Source organism: Ursus americanus, chromosome 32 (genome assembly GCF_024610735.1).
Source record: "Ursus americanus isolate L20-20 chromosome 32, mUrsAme1.1.p, whole genome shotgun sequence".
NCBI lineage: Eukaryota > Metazoa > Chordata > Mammalia > Carnivora > Ursidae > Ursus > Ursus americanus.
The window spans coordinates 3,359,307-3,379,942 of record NC_142158.1 but is presented as its reverse complement, the minus strand read 5'-3'; the positions used below and the strand labels follow the sequence as shown (position 1 = coordinate 3,379,942).

Below are 20,636 nucleotides of genomic sequence, written 5' to 3'. Positions count from 1 at the left end.
TCCTGTTTACCTTTTTCCCACTTTTTTCCTCTTACATAAATATCAAGCATGACCTTATTCACTTTTATTCTAATTCAGGACCTTCACTTTTTGTTACTTATGTTATTTACAGAGTGATCATCCAATTTCCAGAGAAAAATAGTGCTGGGTTATTTACTCCTTTTTGTCTTCCTTCTTTTTTTTAAAGATAGTTGATGATTAAGGAGTGAACGCATGCGTGGTGTCACCAGTGGCATTAAATAATTGCTCCATTCCAGACTTACATCTGGTAATAGGCATTTATGGTTTTATGTGCCGTAATGGGTATGTCTGACACAAAAGAAGTTAGTAAAAATGTAAAAATTGTCATTTTCTCAACGAAGCTAAACAGCTGAAATCAATCTGAGCACAACAAATTTGAAGTTGAGTGGTAGGTTTTAACTTTGATCTAACAGATTTTCAGCATAATTTGAAAACATGGGATATGGGTGTGGGTTTTTTTTTTTTTAAACATTGTCATAACATAACACTTTGCTAGGTAAAAAACTGCATAAAAGAATTGATCACGAGTAGGCAGTGATGACTCTTAACAGAATTTAAAAGTGAGAATCTGGTATCCTTCCCGATTCCATACCTAAGTTTTGAAAAAGATTGATTGATTGATTGATTGATTTTAGAGCAGTCTTAGGTTCCCAGCAAAATTGAGAGGAAGATACAGAGATTCTCCGCATCCTTCCTGCCCCCACCTAGGCACCGCCTCCCTCACTATCAGCGACCCCCACCAGATGGTACATTTACGACCGTTGATGAGCCTACTGACACCTCATCATCACCCCAAGTCCGTAGTTTTCATCAGGATTCACTCTTGGTGTACATTCTACGGGTCTGGACAAACGCGCAATGACATGTAACCCCCATTATAGTATCAGAGGGGATTTTCACTGTCCTAAAAATCCTGTTCTCCGCCTGTTCATCCCTCCTCCCCACCCAACCCCCTCATCGTCCAACCCTGGCATTCACTGGTCTTGCTGTTGTCTCCATAGTTGACTTTTCAAGAATTTCATATAGTTTTCAACTCCTTTGGGTAACTACAAAGGAGTGTGACTGTCTTCCAAGTGGTCCTGCCATTTTGCATTCCCACCAGCCATGAATGAGAGTTCCTGTTGTGAGAGTTCCTTGCCAGCATTTGATGTTGCCCCTGTTCTAGATTTTGGCTATTCTCATAGGTGGGTAGTGGTATCTTATTGTTACATGATTTGCATTTGATTGAGGACATAGGGTGTGGAGCATATTTTCATACGCTTATTTGCCATCTGTGTAATTTCTTTGCTGAGAGTTCTGTTAAGGTCTTTGGCTCCTTTTCAATTGGCTTGTTTATTATTGTTGAATTTTGAGAGTTCTTTGTATATTTTGAATATCAGGCTTTGCAAACATTCCTCCCAGTCTGTGGCTTGTCTTCGCATTCTCTTGACGTTGCCTTTTGCAGAACAGAACTTTTTCATTTTAATTAAGTCCAGCTTATCAGTTATGTCTTTCATGGGTCATGCCTTTGGTATTATATCTAAAAAGGCATCACCATACCCATAGCCATCTCCATTTTCTCCTCTCTTATCTCCCATCCCTAAGTTTTTTAAGTAAAATTTTTCATCAGAGTATAACATACAATCAGAAAAATTCACAAATTCCAAGTTTACACCTTACTAAATTTTTACAAAGACAAAGAACGTTACCAGCACTTTACAATCTTCCCTAGTGTTTTGCTGTAGTGATTTTCACCCTTGCCCTCTACCACCCAGAAGACGTAACTACTATTCAGACTTCTGTTATGATGGGTTAGCTTTATTTATTTTTGAACTTCATAAATAATAGCATTACATAGTATATACTCTTTTATATTTGGCAACTTTTGCTTTTCCTTGTGGAGAGGTTTTTAATAGTGGGTTTATTTTCTTGAATAGATAGAAGACTATTGAGATTATGTGTTTCTTCTTATGTTTTGGTAAATTGTATTTTTCATAAGGAAATCTGTCTATTTCCTTCTGAAATGATACATTTTTGACCTACAGAAAAAAAATTTGATGTCCCTTAGTTATATTTGAAATGTCTGTAGGATCTCTACTAGTATTTTTTTTTCCCATTTCTGATGTTGATAATATGATCCTTCTTTTTCTCTCCTTCTTTTTTAGACAGTCTTGCTGGGGCTTATTAATGTTACTAATTTTTTTAAAGAACAGGATTTGTTAAATTTACTTATTTTATGGATGCTTTCTATTTAATAGATTTCTTCCCTTTGTTATCTTTTTTTTCCCCTCCTGTTTATGGGGATGGAGTGGGGATTGATTTGCTGCTTTTGTTCCAAATATCTTGAGATGGATACTTAGATAATTAGTTTCCAGCTTTTTTTGATTAACGTAAGTATTGAGGACTATATATTTCATTCTAAGCATGGCTCTAATTGTATCCCTAAAATGTTGATATCATAGTTTTTAAAAATATAAATATAAATTTTTTTGGATGCTTCGGTGGCTCAATCGGTTAAGCATCTGCCTTCGGCTCAGGTCATGATCCCAGGGTCCCAGGATCGAGTCCCGCATCTGGCTCCTTGCTCAGCAGGAAGCCTGCTTCTCCCTCCATTGCTCCCCTTGCTTGTGCTCTCTCTCCCTCTCTCTGTCTTTATGACAAATAAATAAACAAAATCTTAAAAAAATAAAAATATTTTTAACATTTCCATTGTGATTTTTTTTTTTTCGGGGAGGGTTCATTTGTTATTTGGAAATACATTGCTTCTGTTCTAATGATTTGGGGATTTTCTAATTCTCTTTTTGCTACAATTCCTATCTTAATTGCCTATAGTGGTAGCAATTGGAGAATATGCTTTGTGTGATTTCACAGCAGTTAAGGAACATCCTCTATATTATTTGCTGAGACTTGCTTTTTGGCTCAGGATATTGTCACTTGTTAAATAAAGGCTCCGTGTGTACTTTGAAGAAATATGTTCTGCAGTTATTAGGTACAGTGTTTTAAATATATCATTTTTTTTTTTAAAGATTTTATTTATTTATGTGACAGACAGCCAGCGAGAGAGGGAACACAAGCAGGGGGAGTGGGAGAGGAAGAAGCAGGCTCATAGCAGAGGAGCCCGATGTGGGACTCGATCCCAGAACGCCGGGATCACGCCCTGAGCCGAAGGCAGACACTTAACGACTGCGCTACCCAGGAGCCCCTAAAAATATAATTTTTTTATTGTGTTCTTGATATCATCTGTTTCTTTATACCCTTTTTTATCTGTTTTATCATCTGACAGAGATGTGTTTAAAAACCTGTTGTGAGGTAGTGCACCCATATATGTGTGTATATAATAATATATGTATTTTCCTTTTGTTACCATTAGATTTACTTTATACATTTTGAGACTTTTACTCAGACCATACAGATGTAAAATTATTAATCTTCTTCATTAATGAAATGTCTCACTTATCTCTTTGCCTCTTAAAATCTAACTTGTCTTATATTATTGCAGATGTTCTAATTTTCTTTTGGTTAGTGTTTGCAGCATGTATCTTTTTACGTGCTTTTAGGTCACTTCTGAATACATGTATTTCTAAGTGTTTCTTGGAAGCATCTGATATTTTTGTTTAGGTAATCCATTTTTGACCTGCGTATTTAGTACATTTACATTTATTGTACTATATGTCTGTTTTCTTTATTCCTCATTTTTTCTTTGTTCTTTTTTTCTCCTTTTCTGCCTTTTGGATCAATTATGTTTCTAAAATGGCTCCGTTTTCCCGTTAACTTGTTAGTTACACATTCTCTTACAAGAATATATCAACTAAATATTAGCCCTGCCCCCTCTTTGTAATTAATAATATAGATTAGCATATCCAAATCTCTAGAAATACTCACCTAAACAAACCTGTTTGACATAATTTAATCCAGCGATTTTCACACTTATTTGGGAAATGATATGAGGAAGTAAATAGGGGCTCTCCGAACACCCACCATCCTTGGGGAGACACCCATCTAGAGGCTTAGTGCTCTACTACTCTAACTACTACAGTAGGTATTTCTTGATAAACTTTAATAAAATGCGTAGAGAATGTAGGGTTACATAATGGGGCAGCAACCAGCATGGTAGTTCCATATCAGTGAATGGAGTTTGAGAATCAGTCTAGGAGACCATATGGTTAATATTGTTTCAGGAACCTTTCCAGGAGCATGCCCGTGGGAAGGTGATAACTCACATGTAGCAGGAAGTTGGTTGAACGACCTAGAGGAAGAGCATACATTCATGTATTACTTATTCCTCCCAGTGAACAGTCTACACTCATTGCAATCCTTGAGTGAGTAAGCTGGTGTTCACAGTTTCCCAGTCTGATCATTAAATTTAGAGACTCTCTGGTTTTTAATACTGCAATTTTTCAAGTTACAAAATCTACCTTTAAGAAATTAAACACACCCTAATGCTTTGTCTGAGGTTGTTAGCCATAAGCTAATTAAGTATTAGAATCCATGTGCTAAAAGTGAAGCTGTTATCTGAAGAGTTAACATTATACCGTTTTCTTGACAATAATTAAGTAGCATGCATCTGCTCACCCAGAAGAGTGATCAACTCATTAAGACACAGGTTAAAAAGAAGCAATTATATCACTCTTCCTAAGAGTATTTGCATTTGAAATAGGACTATAGAGGCGAGGTTAAAGTTTTAGTTCAAAGGAAAACCTCTCTAATGGTAAAGTTTTTATATTGTTATGCTTAATTAAACAATCTTTCTTGTCTCCTATCCTTTAGGTAGGATGGAAAAAAGGAGGTGTGATGGTGGATAATTAGAAAATAAAGTCTGACATTAGAAAAAAATGATCACCTAAGTTGGAATCAAATTTAATTTTCAAGCATTATAAATCAAATGCAATTCTGAGAAGTTGAACATTCTAATCTTTTTTTTTTTTCCTTTCTCAGGTGTGTCCTCTTTAAGTATTCAATTTGCCAAACTCCCAAAGGGATTAAAGCATTTAAATTTATCTAAAACCTCATTGTCACCTAAAGGTACAGTATGTGTTATTTACTTTATGTCTGTAATATTTCTCCTGCACCATGCTCCCTTAAATAGTTAGAATTATTACTCAGTTATGTATTTGCATACATATTACAGTACTCTGTTATAAGATAAAGAAGTGATATATTGGAATTCTGGTTGTCTAAAGTGAAATGCTTTCAGAGTAGAGCATAATTTTGAAATATAGTATTTAACTTTTTTGACTTTGAGTCGGGGAGTGCTTACCTGCGCTTCCCCTGCCCCCAGTCCTCCAGCCCTGCTCCCCGCCACCCCCTACACACACTGTCATGTGCATGGTCTCCTGCATGGAAAACTGGTGGACTTAACTGCCCAGTCACACTATATAGCTCTGCCTGCTCTGTCCTGCTTTGGAAATTGCCTTTCCTTCCCCAGGGTCTTTTCTGACTCCATGTACCCTCTTCTCCTGTATCTGATTGTTCAGTAAATCCTGTCCATTCTATCATTATGTATGCACGTCAGCACCCCGTAATACTTGAAATATCCCTGCGTGCGTTGTGCCTTTGTACGTGCTTTGTATTCTGCTTGGAGAGTCTTTATTTCATCCTGTAGAGTGAAACCTGCCTTCTTTCCCTCCTTCGTGTTTCTCTTTCCTGTGTGTCTCCCTGACTACTCACACCAACACTTCCCTTCTGGTCACCAGATGTGTGGAGGCTTCTCCTCACACCCAGCTGTGCTCTGCGACACCAGCCGGGTGTCCCACAACTTCACTCAATTCTGACACTCTCTTCCCGAGACAGAGTCAGATCCAGAGGTTAAGGCTCAGCCCCGCAAGACTGCTCCCAGCCCTCCTTGAGACTCCAGTCGCAAGCCTAGGTTCTTGGAGGTTCCGAAGACCTCACCTTGGGTTTGGTTAATTTGCTAGGGCAGCTCACAGAACTAAGGGAAACACACTTGCTCGTTGATTAAAGGATATGATAAAAGGACACAGATGAACAGCCAGGTGGAGAGATACGAAAGACAAGGTGAGGGAGGGTCCTGAGTGTAGGAGCGTCTTCCCTGTGGAGCTGGGGTGCGTCACCGTCCTGGTGTGGCTGTGTTTGCCAGCCTGGAGACTCCCCAAAACCTGTGCTTTTGGGATTTTATGGAGGCTTCCCACATAGGCGTGATCAATTATTAACTCAGTTTCCAGCCCTTCTCTTCTTCCTGGAGGGTGGGGGTGGGAGGGAGCTGAAGATTTCAAGCTTCTAATCATGGCTTGGTCTCTCTGGTAACCAGCCCATCCAGGAGCCCACCCAGAGTCACCTCATTGGAACAGAAGATGCCCCCAGTCCTCTTATTACTTTGGAAATTACCAGGGCTTAGGGAACTCTGTCAGGAATGGGGGGCAGACACCAATATATATATTTTCTATTATGTCACATCTCCCCTTACATAGATCCTGGAGAACTTCGGTTTATTTTATAAAACACTCATTTGTGATCGTCTCTTCGGAGACATCTCGCCTGTTCCCAAGACCTCAGTAGAATCAGCCGCTCTTTCCTCTGTTACGTTATTGATCACATTATGATTTATAGGTCTAGCGCTGCTGTGTAAGTACTGTGTTTCCGTCCTGAAGGGGGCTGCCCTTGCTTCTCTTATCTCCATCTCTCCAGCACTGGCACGGTGCCTGGACCACTGTCGTGTTGAGGGCTGTATGTGGAGGGCCTGCGTGTCAGTTCTCAAGCAAACTGGAGAGGGTTGAGTCCTGATTTTTTTCACTGATATGAACATGCCTTTAAATAGGTCTTGGTTCCTCACTTGCATCATATGTAAGATGGAATTAAGAGTATCTACCTCGGGGTGCCCGGGTGGCTCTGTTGGTTAAGCGTCCGACTCTTGATTTTGGCTCAGGTCATGATCTCATGGGTTATGGGATCGAGCCTCATGTGAGGCTCCACACTTAGCATGGTGTCTCCTTACCGCTCTCCCTCTGCTCCTCCCCTGCTCATGCTCTCTCTCTCTCTCTCAAATAAAATCTTTAAAAGAAAAAAAGAGTATCTCCTCAGAGGTGGTGAGACAAAGTGAGTTAATGTACATACAGTGCGCTTTGGGGCACAAAGGGCCCCACTACCACCATCACCGTCATCATCTTGCTCTGTCATATATGTTCACATGCTTTCACTTCGGCCTGGGACAACCCCAGTGTCCCCTCCCCCAGACCTGGTGAATTCCTGCCCCTGCCGGGAGACTGAGCGTCTGTCTCTCTTTCTCCTTGAAGCCTTCTCTCACCCCACCCTGCCCAAGTAGATGCTTCTTTCTCTCTGTTCCATCGCACTTTGCAAACTCCTCTGTTTTAGTGTGTTCCCATTATGGGTTGATTGTGTTCTAGCCTGGAAGCTTCTGGACGGCGAGGGCTTTGCCTCAGTTGTCACTGTGTCCCTGGCACCTGGCACGTTGTGGGTTCTTACTGCGTGTGTCATGGGTGAGCAGGGGTACAAGCAAAGTGGTCCCTGGGTGATGTCAGCCATCCAGTCCTGCTTTATTCCCACCATACAGTTAGCCTAAGAGTGATTTGAAATTGGGGTTATTTCTGTAAGTCCCATGACTTTATGTGCAGACATTTAGGCTTAAGCATTATAGTACCTTTTCAAAGGGGCAAATTTGCCTGGAGTCGGTGTCTTTTGTCCATGTGCCAGAAGCCGTCCTCAGATCTTAAAGCTAAGTGTCGTCCAGTGGTGTTACACTTCTCTACTCCAGCAAATCCGTTTTATAGAAAACTTTTTCTGATGATTATCAATGCATCGTATATTTATGGTAAAGATTTAGAAGATACTGAAAAGTATACATAAGAAAGCCACAGTTACTCGTAATGCCAGTACCAAACGATTATGAGACCGCCCCTGCTGACAGCCTGGTGCCCATCCTTCCGCACGGTTTCTGTCTGTACACAGTTTATCTATATGCCGACGTACAGACACACGTGCAGATGGTATCACAAAATGCTTGCCATTTCGTTAACTTTCTCCCCACCTAGTATGTTGTGATCCCGTAGGACCGCAAGCGCGTGGTTACTCTCAGTGGCTCCATGCTGTTCCAGCGTGTGCAGGACTCCCCATCATTGATTTAAATGGCCTGTTTTTGTACATTTGTGTGGTTTCTAATTCTTTTGTTACTTTCTTATTTAGGATAAATTTCTCTGAGTAGAATTGCTGAATCAAAAAGGTCATGCATTTTTCTAAAGCTTTCTTTTCATATTTACTGTCACGTTGTCCTCCAAGTTGTTTGTACAGATCTCCACATTCCCACCACCCTTACATGTTATTCTCCTTTCTCATTGTTTATCAAGCATATAAGCAAAAGCGTTCTGATTTTTAAAAAAGATTTATTTATTTTAGGGATAGAGTGTGCATGAGAGGGGAGAGGGGTAGAGGGAGAGAATCTTCAAGCACATTCCCTGCTGAGCAGGGAGCCCAATGTGAGGCTCGATCTCACGACCCGTGAGATCATGACCTGAGCTGAAACCAAGAGTCAGACAATTAACTGGCGAAGCCACCCAGGCTCCTCAAAATGGTCTGATATTTTAATTTTAGTTTTCTGACTTATTGCTTAGGTGAATTCTCTCCCCACCCCCGCCTCTCATACCCTCCCATTTCTTAGTCATTTGTCTTTCTTTCAGAGGAAGTTGCTAGTTTCCATCCTTTATTGCCTATTTGCCATGTTAATCTTCTGTCTTAATTTATATATATTCCCCACACATGAACAGTACTAATCATTTGCCATGTGCTCCATGGGTGTAACTTTTAAAAATTTGTTTTTTGTTGAGATAAAATTGACATATAACATTATATTAGTTTCAGGCATACAACGTAATGATTTGATAGCTATATATTCTGAAATGATCGCCACAGTAAGTCTAGTTAACGTCTGTCAACACCCAGTTCCAATTTCTTTTACCCTCTGATGAGAACTTCCAAGACCTACTCTTAGCAGCTTTCAAATACACAATACGGCCTTAACTATAATCACCACGCTGTGGGGCCCCACTCTTTTTTTAAGATAGAGGTGTTTAAAAAAAACAAACAAACTTGTATTTATTTATTTTAGTTTATTTGTTCATGGCTGAGAAACAGATAAAAGGATGTGGTGATCATTTATCCTCCCAAGGACAAGTGTGGGGAGGCCACCAGTCACTATGTCCCTGTCCCTCCAGGTGTCAGTGAGGGTGGGAGGTTCCCCAGGCAGAGCAGAGGTCCTCAGCTTCCTCACGAGTGAGGACAAACCCGTGTTCCACATGCCCTTCCCAGATAAAGGTCCTCATGCCACGTTTATCTTTCTCTGCCATAAAGCTTGTGTTCGTTAAAATGTGTGTTTTGAGAATTAATGTTGTTTAATGATATTCTAACCCAAAGAATTTTAAGCTGCCCTTCCTAAGAGATGTGTGTGTTGAAATGTTGGTTTGTTTTTTTTCTCAAAAAAAGAGGATTTCTTAAAGGATTTCATTATTCTTGCAGATTTTCTCGTAGTATCTGAAAGGTTTGAAGATTCACAGTAACTCAGATTACACTGCAGTTTTAATCTTTTGCTGAATTTGACTAACATTTGTATTTTAGTTCTGTGAAAACATGTATATTCATGGCTCCATGCTTTTTAAATCTCCCCATGACATCCCCACTGTCTCCAAATACCCTTTCTCTTCCTCAGATGTTAGCCAAATGATAGTTTTCTGGATTTCTAGTAAATATCCTGCTGGTTGCCAGATTATGTCAATGCAGGGCCATCTGGTACTACCTTTTTCCAGCTGTAAATACTCCAATAATAAATATGAAGAATGGTCAAAATCTCTAGACAGCCAGAATCGAGAAAGGCACGTAGATCTGGGTTTAGTTTGGGTTGTAAGAGCCCTGGTTTTTTTCCATCCTATGTTTTTGTAATTTCCTGCTATTAGTGTGCCTATTAACACAGGCGTCACGTGGACGTGGGCTCGAGAGGTGGGGGAGGAAGTCCTTCATTCTGTTTTAGTAGCATGAAGCTGAGCTGAGAGTATAATTCTCTCCTGATTCTGTTCAGATGTTGGCCAACTGCCAAGCGCCCACACTTGTCAAGGAGCATTTTCCTGTCAAGACTAATTTGACCTTCTAATTTTGGAATTTATTTACTGAGTTTTGTTATACCTCACTAAGGAAGTGATTTTACAAAAGATTTTCTTGATGAGAGACCGTCTGGTCTTCTCCATGCTCGGAACTCAATTATTCCGATACAAAATACGCTAGTACTACTAATGACAGTACACACTGAGGGAAGTTAGTCGTTTAAACAATCTTAGATGTTACCTCCAGAAATTAACCTCCTACCGGCCATTGCAAGTTCCTTTTATCTAGCATAATTAATCGAATCTCCAGCTCTTCACTGCCAAGCTCCTGTTTCTTACCTCTTTGATAGAACCGGCCTCACTGGATTATGATTGTTGGACTGTGTCTCTCGTTGCACTGGCTTTTCAAGGGTAACGTAGGATCCCCTGGGTCTCAGAAGCCCATGCCTGGTGGACAGTCGGTCTTAGATAAACTTTGGTTGCAGTGAATAAATACTCCTTGTGTCGTGCTGATTTTTCATGCTGGGATTTATGTAGTTTCCTTCTTGATGGTCTTTGAACTTTTCGAGGGCAACGAATGGGTCTCATTTCCATTTATTTCCCAATCCCCAGCATTTTATAAACATGGGCTCTTAACAAATGTTGAATCGATAGCCAAGAACCTCGTCCTGGTACTCAACTAAAACATTTTTCACTCTCCACTTCTGTCTCTTCTCCGTCTACGGTACCCAGAGGCAGTCACCCCTGAGAAATGGCTCAGTCGTCTTCATCAGACACACACTGCAGTCGGTTCTTGTAACCCCCCAAAGCTAGAGGATAAGATAACAACCCTTTCATCAGTACCACGCACCAAATATGCTAAACTCAGAGCAGAGACCTGCTCCAGTGGGGGGCTCTACTTGGGACCCTCTGCTTTTTTCTTGGCCTTGCTGCATCCTGCTGCTGTGACCAACTCTGGCTCCCACGGGCAGGCCCTACCCCCGTCCCTTATCCCGAGGAAGGTCTGTGCAAGTGTGGGCCAAAGCCCCCTTCCCTGTCTCCCTATAGGGTGCTCAAGACAGGCTGAGATTTTCGAGAAGAATTTTACTGAAAAAAAAAAAAAATTTATGAATGTATATCCAGTTTGGAGATTGCTGTATTTCAGAAATATGCAAATTAAAACTGTGAACCGTAGAGACATGAAGAGCCTTGTTATGTCCCCTATCCCTGTTACCCTAGGAATGAGAATCAGTGCTGTTGTGTATATTGACCTCTTCGAGTCCCAGTGAGCGGCCAGACTCTTCTGGGCTCCCATTTTGTGGTGACCACTTCTAAAGCCTCTGCTTCCCCCCGTGGAGAGAAGTGGCCCGAGGAGAACCCACCAACAGACGTGCCTCCATGACTGTTACCCGCATAGAAAAGAACATGGCTCTCACCTCACGGAACACTCTTGCCCTCCTCATGTTTATTCTTTGTTTCTTGAGGTGGCAATAACCTGTTCAGTTCAGTTCAGTTGACTTCGACTTGAGCCATTTCTGTTACGTGTGTCAATAGTGTATAGTGTTAACTATCCGTTTTTCCTTTCGATTGCTTCTTATATTGTATACAGATCATGTTCTCACTCTTTGTAAAAATCCATTTCCCTCTGAATTTTGCCTTGAGTACGATATATGAGATAGAACAGTCATCTGACTCCTACATTAACTTCTGAGTACTTTAAGTAGCGAGAAGGGCCTGGAGGCGTACCTACATCGCTTAAATCCCGTACACCAAGTCAGAAACACCAAGCTGGATTAAGAGAAAGATGGAAATGACCAGTTAGACTTGCATGCATCATTCTAGGACTTCCACGTCAAATCCTTTCCATCCACATCGGAAGTGGAACAGAATGAACCCAGTTCTGTCTCTTTCTTCTGTGCAGTGAGATAGCTGTGTCTGTGACTCTCCTGTTCTCCCCAAGGGGAGGGCAAAGAAGACAGTTCTACCTTTGGGGACAGTACTTGTGCTAACCTCAGTCCTGCAGTTTGATGGGGCCATTTATAGACACTCCCAACGCTTCTTTTGTTTCCTGGAGTGGAAATTGAGCTGGATCTTCTCCATGTTGCAGGGGTGAATCACCTTTCTCAGTCACTCAGTGCCAACCCGTTGACCGCCACCACCCTTACCCATCTCGACCTCTCAGGGAACGTCCTTCGCGGAGACGACCTCTCAGTAAGTTTTCCTTTCCTCACGGTCATGTGCAAAGACGCTGTATTCCATGAGCCTGGAGTAATCTGCAAACATGGTTTTCCCCAGCTCCCCTTATCATGATACTTAAAGATCATTTAGTTATGAGCTTACAACGTGTTGTAGAGAAATAGTCTGGAGCCGTCTTTAATTAAATGTAATCTAGCACATAGATGTTTTCCCCTGTTAACTTAATGTTGCTGAAGTGTGAATTCTTGGAAATGCTTTTTCTGAAGGACTTTTTTCCCCTCTTCATTTTAACCATTATTGCACTTCTTAAAATTGCCTGATAACAAAGATTAGAAATGTAAACGGAATGATTTCATCATTAAATAATATTGTAAAGAAGACACATGAGTTTTTTTTTTTAATAGTTTGCAGTTGAAAGAGGATATTGGGATAAAGTCCAGTCCTATATTCCATGAATACGGTAGGGAGAGGGAAGGGTTGGGAATACACAGGGGCCACTCCTTAAATAAGTTCGAGTTTGAAGACAAAAAGTTTCCCCTCAATGATAAGATTTTTCATACAGCCGAATCGGTAATGTCAATGTTTGGCAGATCTTATTGGTGCAGTGAATTAGGTGTGGTCTTGCTGTCAGATTTGGTGAGTTGTCCCCTCTGGTCACCATGATGGAATTGAGAAGAAATGCTCCCTTACCGCATAGAGCCTACTAGTGGGTGTCTTCGAAGGACCTTCGTGTGTGTCCCACCTCTTTATGGGGGTGAAAACCTTTGTGAAATTTATTCTCATTTCTCTTATGTTTTACTTTCTTGGTAAGGCAGGGAATATTGCCACAGTCCTTTTTGTAGGATTTCTTCCCTCTCTCTGATACTTGAACCCATTGTAAGCAATACTGTTTCTGGGTGTGCTGTGACTTTTTCAACGCATGGCCCCATGTTAGTTATCACCTTCAGTGATGATTCATGAATCTGCTCCCTCCCCAGATAAACAGGGAGTCCAGTGGGAAACCACTAAGATATTACAGTGGCAAACTAGAGAAATAGAGAGAGGGTTAAAAGTGGAGCCCAAAGATTTAATAATAAGACTCTGCTAACATAGGGGCATTTACTCTATCAAGATAGATGACAAAGTAGCCCAGGATTTTTTCACTGGCTGAGGGTGGGTCTTGTTCCAGCTGGCCTCAGCGGAAGGGAAAGTGGAACCATGAGGCCTGTGTGAGTGGGCTGCCAGCCCTGGACAGGTTCTGGGAGGTTCTGGGAGCCCTGCTGCAGGTGCAGGGAGGGGCTTACCCGGCCCCTGCCTTAGGGGCAAGCTGCCTAGCTGGACCTGCCTCTTTGGAGAGGTTTTGGCCAAGTAGGGTCTTATCACCAATCGAGGGTGATTAGAGCTCCCCCAGCTGGTGGCCTGGAGGAAAACCACATGCCCCGCAAAGCCAGAGAGAAGCAGAGATCTTTACAGAAGTGAGAGCAAATTATTTTTCTGGATCAGAACGTCTCATAATCCAGTCTGTTGTGTGTGCCTAGTTATTCTGAAGTATTTACAGGCTAATCTTGTGCTTTTCTGAATTCCTTGGTAGAGAGGGTTTTGCTCAAGCATGATAGAGCTAATCCACTGCAGTGCGAGCCTTTGCTAGGGACCAGGGCATCTCGACGTAAGCTGGTTTGTTTTTGCAAGGATCTGGTGGCATCCAGAGAAGCGAAGGAGAATTTAGCTAATTTCCTGGTGGCGGGAGCTTGGAGTCAGTTTGTTATTGGTGGACTCTAGCAGTTGCTACTCTCACAGAGCAATTAGAGAAGGACAGAGGGTTCTCAGATTTATCGTTTTGATGGCCTTGCCCAGGAATAAGGGGAGAGTTTAGACAATGTGACCCTTCGAAACCTGACATGACCTAAGCTAATAGTGCCATCAGACCCTTTCTTGTTAGATTTTGGAAGTAACTAAGGATAGAAAAATCATTGTGTTGGACGAAAGAGAGTATAGCCTGAGACCATCTGATGGTTCAAATTCAAATTAGTGGATCTTTGAACACTTTTCGAAAGTGATTAGCATTTTGATAGGGTGAGTGCTATTCAGGTGGTATTTTAATCTCAGCAGTTAAAATTAATTAGTACTGCTCCAAACTTATAAAAATGGAGCTAATCAGGAAAACCAAGTCATGTGTAACAAAAGGGGGGTCGGCAGCCAAGAGTTCATTTGGTCTTTTTTTTTTTTAACTCAAACATAATTTTATTTTAAATATTCTTTGGAACTTTGCTCTCAGGGAAGGCCATGGAATGACATGAAATTCTGCTCATCTTCTTGGGAAGAGTAGAGAATGGTTATGGGAAGATTTGGGCAACTTCTTTTTTAAAATATTAACGCGCACATGTGTGTATTTCCAGATCCTAATGTGTTTGTTTTTTGTTTTTTATTTCAAGTGCATGTACAGTTTTCTGGCCCAGCCGAATGCCATCGCTCATCTGGATTTATCCAATACAGAATGTTCCCTGGACATGGTAACGGTTTTCTGATACTGCGCTGGGGGTGTCAGAAGCAGCCATTTGGGGGGATAGAGGGCTTTCTCGCTAATAAAATATTCTCTTAGGCCTCGAAATACTTGAAACTAAGAGTGCCTTCTCTCTTTTGTAGGTCTGCACGGCTCTTCTCCGGGGATGCCTCCAATATTTAGCTGTGCTCAATCTCTCCAGAGCTGTCTTTTCTCACCGGTATGTGTTTATGCCTGCCACCATTGTCATCTGGGAGTGTCTTCCTCCCAGAGAAGGTTGTAGTGATCTGAAACAGAGTGATAAAGGCTGCGTGTCTGAAGGGAGGTGGCCTTAATCTGTAATTGGTGAATACGAGGCCTTGAAAGCGCAAGTTTTTGTTGTATTTTTTCACTGCTGTATGACGTTCTTAGCGATCACTCCAGCCTGCTATGTGAACTATCTAATAACTGCTTGTCCCATGAGGACGGGCACTCTCTCTCAAAACAGTAAAAACTCTTTTAGAAGGGACTTCTCAACAATAAACTTGGAAGCAAGTATAAACTCCCTCTGGGGAGCAAAGCGTATGGCTGGCCCCAAACTCATGCATTTTTTTAAATGATTTTTTAAAAAAGATTTATTTATTTATTTTAGAGAGAGAGAGAGAGGCAGGGGCCCCAGGAGGGAGGGGCAAAGAGAGGGGAGAGAGAGAATCTCAAGCAGACTCTGTGCTGAGCGTGGAGCCTGATGCGGGGCTCGATCCCACAACTGTGAGATCATGACCTGCACCAAAATCAGGAATCAGATGCTTAACTGACTGAGCCACCCAGGGGCCCTCAGATTCACGAATTTTAATTTGTACAACTGGAGGCCCGACCTGAGCACCTCACTTCTACCTTCCTGACTTAGAATTGTTTGCAGTGTAAGGCATTAGATTAGAAACAGCAAGTATTCACAAACAGCAGCAACTTAGAATGGATGGAAAAGAAAGGAAAGTCATCAAAAGTACATGGGTTATTGCCTATGGAATTCTGGGATCATCCAATGTATTAATACAGTACAACCTTTAGCATTCGAAATGATGACCATAGATCATAAAGAATATTTTCATCATCGTGTGCTTTTTAATAATAGGGAGAATTGCTGACTACTAGAACTATCTCCATTTTAATAAGTTACCATTTTGAAAGCTTTATGTATGCAAAGGAATAACCCTCACTTCTTTGGAGAATTTGGTTGTTCAGCCTGCTTTATTCTACAGCTGTGCCTCGCAAATGAATTATTCCGTATTTTAAAGCACGGTTGGTCCATTACTTCAACAGTAAAGTAAATCTTTATAGTAGCAAAACTGGGCCACAAATGCCTCAACGGAATAAGATCAGAGAGTGTGAAGCCTTTATAATGGTGGGAGGAGTTGAGGGTTTTCTAAGACACTATTTCGAGGGCCTTCAGGGCATTAATTGAGACTGTGCAGTCACCTCATGTATTTGAAAGCCTGTCATGAAGCCATGCTTTGAGGGGGCTGTGATTGACTGAGCAGCTGAGTTGGGAAGACGATGTCATAGAATATAAAAATTTTCACATAATCAGCTTTTTTGGGTTCACATACTGTGAATTCTGTGATGAATGGTCTTTTTTTAAAGACTATTTGAGAGAGAGAGAGAGAAAGCATGCACGGGAGTGGGGGGAGGGGCAGAGGGAGATAAACAGACTCCCCACTGAGCCCGGGCCCGATGTGGGGCTCCATCCCAGGATCCTGAGATCGTGACCTGAGCTGAAATCAAGAATCGGCCGCTTAACTGACCGAGCCACCCAGGCACCCCCTCTGTGATGACGGGTCTTCAGTAGAGCTGTTAAGCTTATGGAGCAGGACCATGCTAACAATCACCTTGTCCAAGTAAAAGGTTGTGATTAAATACCCAGCACATTACCTAGATACAATCCTAGCAAGCCCTTTGTGATTTATCTTGAAATTGATGCATTTACACTGAGCTGTGGACCGTCAGCCAAACTTTTCATACTTTTGTTCCTAAGTGTATCAGTCAGGATAGGTTAGGTTGCTCTGTAGTAACAAATTGTCCTCCCTTCCCACGCCCATCTCCATGGCTTTCAGCAGTGGTAGCTTTGTGACATGTCCCTTGTGGGCTGGCCACATGCCTCTATTCTGGAAGACAGATCTGTAGCCACGCAGCAGAGGAAAAAGAGTCACAGCTCATAATGGCTGGGGCAGCTTTTCTCTGGAAGTCACACATATCGCTTGTGTTTGATGTGATGTCCCCTTGGCCAAAGGGACCTGCGTGGCCAAGCCTGCCAGCTGTGGGGGGATGAAGCATCGTCCTCCCACAGAACTGGGCAGTGAATATTTGGAAACATTGGTACGGTAGACACCCAGACAAAGTAGCAGTAGGAGAAGTATCCTCAGAGAGTATTTTAACAACATTTGCTCATCAAAAACGAACAGGAATATACAGGCTTATATTGTTCCACTGTTGGGAACCAGAGTTCACGGGAAACATCTAATATATATTCTACCAGAATTCTCTTTCCTCTTAAATTTATTTTTCAACCTCTTAGAGATTCTGGTTGCTTAGCTAGTTCTTCTCAGGTAGCCTGAAATTATCTTGTTTTAAAATCTTTTTCTAATACAGACAGGTTTTCCTGGACCTCTGTGCAGGAAATCTTGTTGAATGTTACATGGTTGAGCTAGACCGCTAGCCTGGCCCCTGCCCTGAGACTCTCTGAATCCGCCCACAGAGTATGAATAACTACCACTAAGTGTTTACTCTCCATCAGTGCTTTCTGCATGTGGACTTACTCAGTCCTGCCATCACTTCTAGCAGAGAGAACAAAACAAGCAAAGGGTTCACATTCCAACTTTGACTCTGGGCTCTTGTTTTCCCCAAACCCTCCTAGTGTGGTGTTGACTCTGCCACCTTTTTGAGATGTATGATTTCTGCTGTAACAACAAGGCCACGTATTTGCAGTTTATAGCCATCTCCTTTGGAGTTTTGTCTTTATTTGAATATTTGGCCTGAAATGATGAGATTTGCGCCTGTGGATGTAAGAGCTGAGCGGGATATTTGCTGCACAGGCTTCATGCCAGTCAGGCTGTCTGTGTTGTTCCTGAGTTCGACATTAGGTCACATCTTGTTGCATCTGAGACAGGCCTCGTCTAAGAGTTTTGCCAAGTGCATGTAGCGGTCCTTAGTATTCAGTGCCACCCAGAGGGAGAGCTCATTAAATTGTGAGACATAGACATCCTCTTTGACCTCCAATTTCTTAAAAATTCAAACAAGGAGATCTATGGGCAAAACACATTTTGAGATCATTAGCCACAAAGAATGGCAGTAGTTTTAAGGACTTAAGTGAAATGTCTTAACTTCTCTTGCATCCTTCCTTTGATGGTATTGGATTTATTTAGCTTCCAGACATTTTGTTTCTTTTTACCTTTAAATTTCTACGGAAAATATAATGGATTCATGGTTTTTTTTTCCCAGTGTCTGAATAATCAACGGGTAATTTTGACAATCCGGAAGTGGGGTACTGACCCCAAGCATAACTGCTGGTATGATGCTCGTGTTTTGTTTTTCAGGAAAGGAAAAGAAGTACCCCCGTCCTTCAAACAGTTTTTCAGTAGCTCCCTGTCTCTGATGCAGCTCAACCTTTCAGGCACAAAACTGTCTCCTGAGCCATTAAAGTGAGTCATTAATCCTTATTTTCTCTAGAGCTTTTAACATTCAGTTTGTTATTATGAATGTGTTTGAGGGAGGGGAAGAAGACACGTAATCCTAAGGCAGGCAAAGCAGATGAAAATGCCTTCCTCACTTTGGGACACAAAAGAAAATCACGTTCTTTTTTGACTACGTTGTGCACTGTTGATATTATTGCATCTTCTGTGAAAAAAAAAATCTTCCCTCGGGTTGTGACCTTGGCAGTGGTGACTGATCTTCTGTAAAAGTTGTGCTCCCAGGTACCACTGCCTTTAGGTTCTGTTCAGCCCACTTTAGGTATTTTCGTGTGTGTGTTCTAGTCAATATTTATTCTCTGTGTTTCTCCTAACCATAATAAACTCTATACACAGTGTGGATGCAACAGAATCAGTTTTTAGGCACTTTAGTTCCTGAATTACCTAGGTCATTAGAGGCCTTCTGTTTGGTGTGTTTACTTGGCAGTTAACTTAGGGAATGGGTTGATATCCCTAGCAGTGAAGTTAAACTCTTTAACTAAAATAAGGTGTGAGGACAGTTTGTCGTCCTTGAAATTTCTGTTCACATTGCCAGAAACAATCAGAAGGGCTATAGGGTCAAATTCTCTTTGAGTCTGTAGAACATATTTTCAAGTACTTACGAATGTGTACCCGTCATATACGTTCAAATGCATGCACAGATTGCTCCTTTCCCCAGCTAGCATGTACATCAGCATTAAATTTTTCCCTTGTAATTTGTATGACATGTTAAAATCAGTGTCTGCTATTCATTTTACTAGAAAATTAGTCTTTATCTAATTTGCATCTTGCCTTTTTTCTTTTTGAGAGGCGTGAAATTGTAGCATCTCATGCCACCGTAAGACCAAAACAATGGATGTCTTTAAGGATGGTAGATGTAGTCAAGTGTTAAGAAAAAAATCCGATGGTATATGGCAGGCCTTTTCTTTTTTAAACATTGAGTTAATATATTAGAGGTCTGTAAATGTAACAGCTCCAAATAGTAAGAGACTCACGATGAGGCTATTTGTGTGGATATTAATCAAACTAATGGAATCAGTATTCTAAAGGGGGAGCCATTATGATTTAGTCATATTTACTTCACTCACTCATTCATTCAACTGATATTGATGGAGCATTTACAATGTGCTGGATACGAGGAGGGCACTGGGTAGAAAGCAGATCCAGACTCATCCTTGCTGTCAGCGTACTGATGGGAAATCTGCTTATTCAGAAGTTACTGACAGGTGCACAGTATTCCAGTTCTTTCAGTGTTCTTGATCCTGTGAAATACAGAGTAGCTCTTCATTGATGAGCATTATTGATTTTATAGAATATTCCATGCCACCACAACACTGATTTTACTGTACTCTTTATTATAGAGACTTGCTGATAAAAATTATACCTCAAAGTTATTTTGTAATTATTAAATCCTGTGACCTGTTATTTATGTGAATATTTAGTACTGTCCTGCCAGTAATCTCTTCAGCTCTGTGTATCACTTAATAAAAATCTTAACGCGAGGGAAAGGCTCCATGGCTGAAGATTCTGTAAGCAAAATTCCACACGTACACTTAATGCGATGCTAGAACTTGAAAAGATACAGCAAAACTGAGGTGTTGGGGTTTACCTGTGAGGGGGCGGGAATGGAAGAGAGCTTGCAAAGCAGGACCGCGCTTTAGACGCTGCCCGGCTGCCCGTATGTGGGCCGTCCCCTTCAATGTTGACAGCAGTTGTGAGCGGGTGTTGTGATTCCTAGTTTGGAGTTGAAGAAACGGAGGCTCAAGTTCAGTAATTTGCCCAGGGGTTTCCCAGGCAGCAGACTTGAGATGGAGCATAGCATGTAGGGGACGGGGGCTGGGACTTCTGTCCCTGTGTCCATCAGTCCTTTGTATGTAGTCTGCCTCTGGAAGGATGTGGCCTGGATGAGGCACGTTTTTTCAGCCAAGGTTGTGCCCCGGAGAAGGACTGACCGCTGAGGGGGTTCTGGGAGGTGCATCATGGTGCCAACAGCAGCCGCGGGCTCCCGACGTGCCTGCCCCACCACCTTCCCCTGCAGAAGAGGGGCAGGCAGAGACCCTAGCCTATTGAAGGGTTGGGGGTCAGTAGCCTTAAGAGAATATGTGAAAGCAGTGCAACTTCTTTTGAGAGAAACCCTCTAAGTTTGGACAGCACCGTGTTCTGCAGGAGTCTCCCGCAATTTGGGGCTTCTTCAAAAGCAACACAAAGAATATGAGCGCT

The 20,636-nt window shown here is 41.8% G+C and overlaps 1 protein-coding gene across 3 annotated transcripts in view; it reads left to right on the top strand.

The window, feature by feature from the left end:
* Positions 1 to 20,636, top strand: part of CARMIL1 (capping protein regulator and myosin 1 linker 1) — a 304,280-nt gene that overhangs the window by 161,629 nt on the left and 122,015 nt on the right. For all 3 annotated transcript variants that reach the window (XM_045800481.2, XM_045800480.2, XM_045800482.2), the window contains exons 12-16: positions 4,936 to 5,022; positions 12,148 to 12,251; positions 14,648 to 14,725; positions 14,859 to 14,935; positions 18,285 to 18,389. In XM_045800481.2, the coding sequence (XP_045656437.2) occupies positions 4,936 to 5,022; positions 12,148 to 12,251; positions 14,648 to 14,725; positions 14,859 to 14,935; positions 18,285 to 18,389 (451 nt within the window). The remainder of the gene's footprint in view (positions 1 to 4,935; positions 5,023 to 12,147; positions 12,252 to 14,647; positions 14,726 to 14,858; positions 14,936 to 18,284; positions 18,390 to 20,636) is intronic.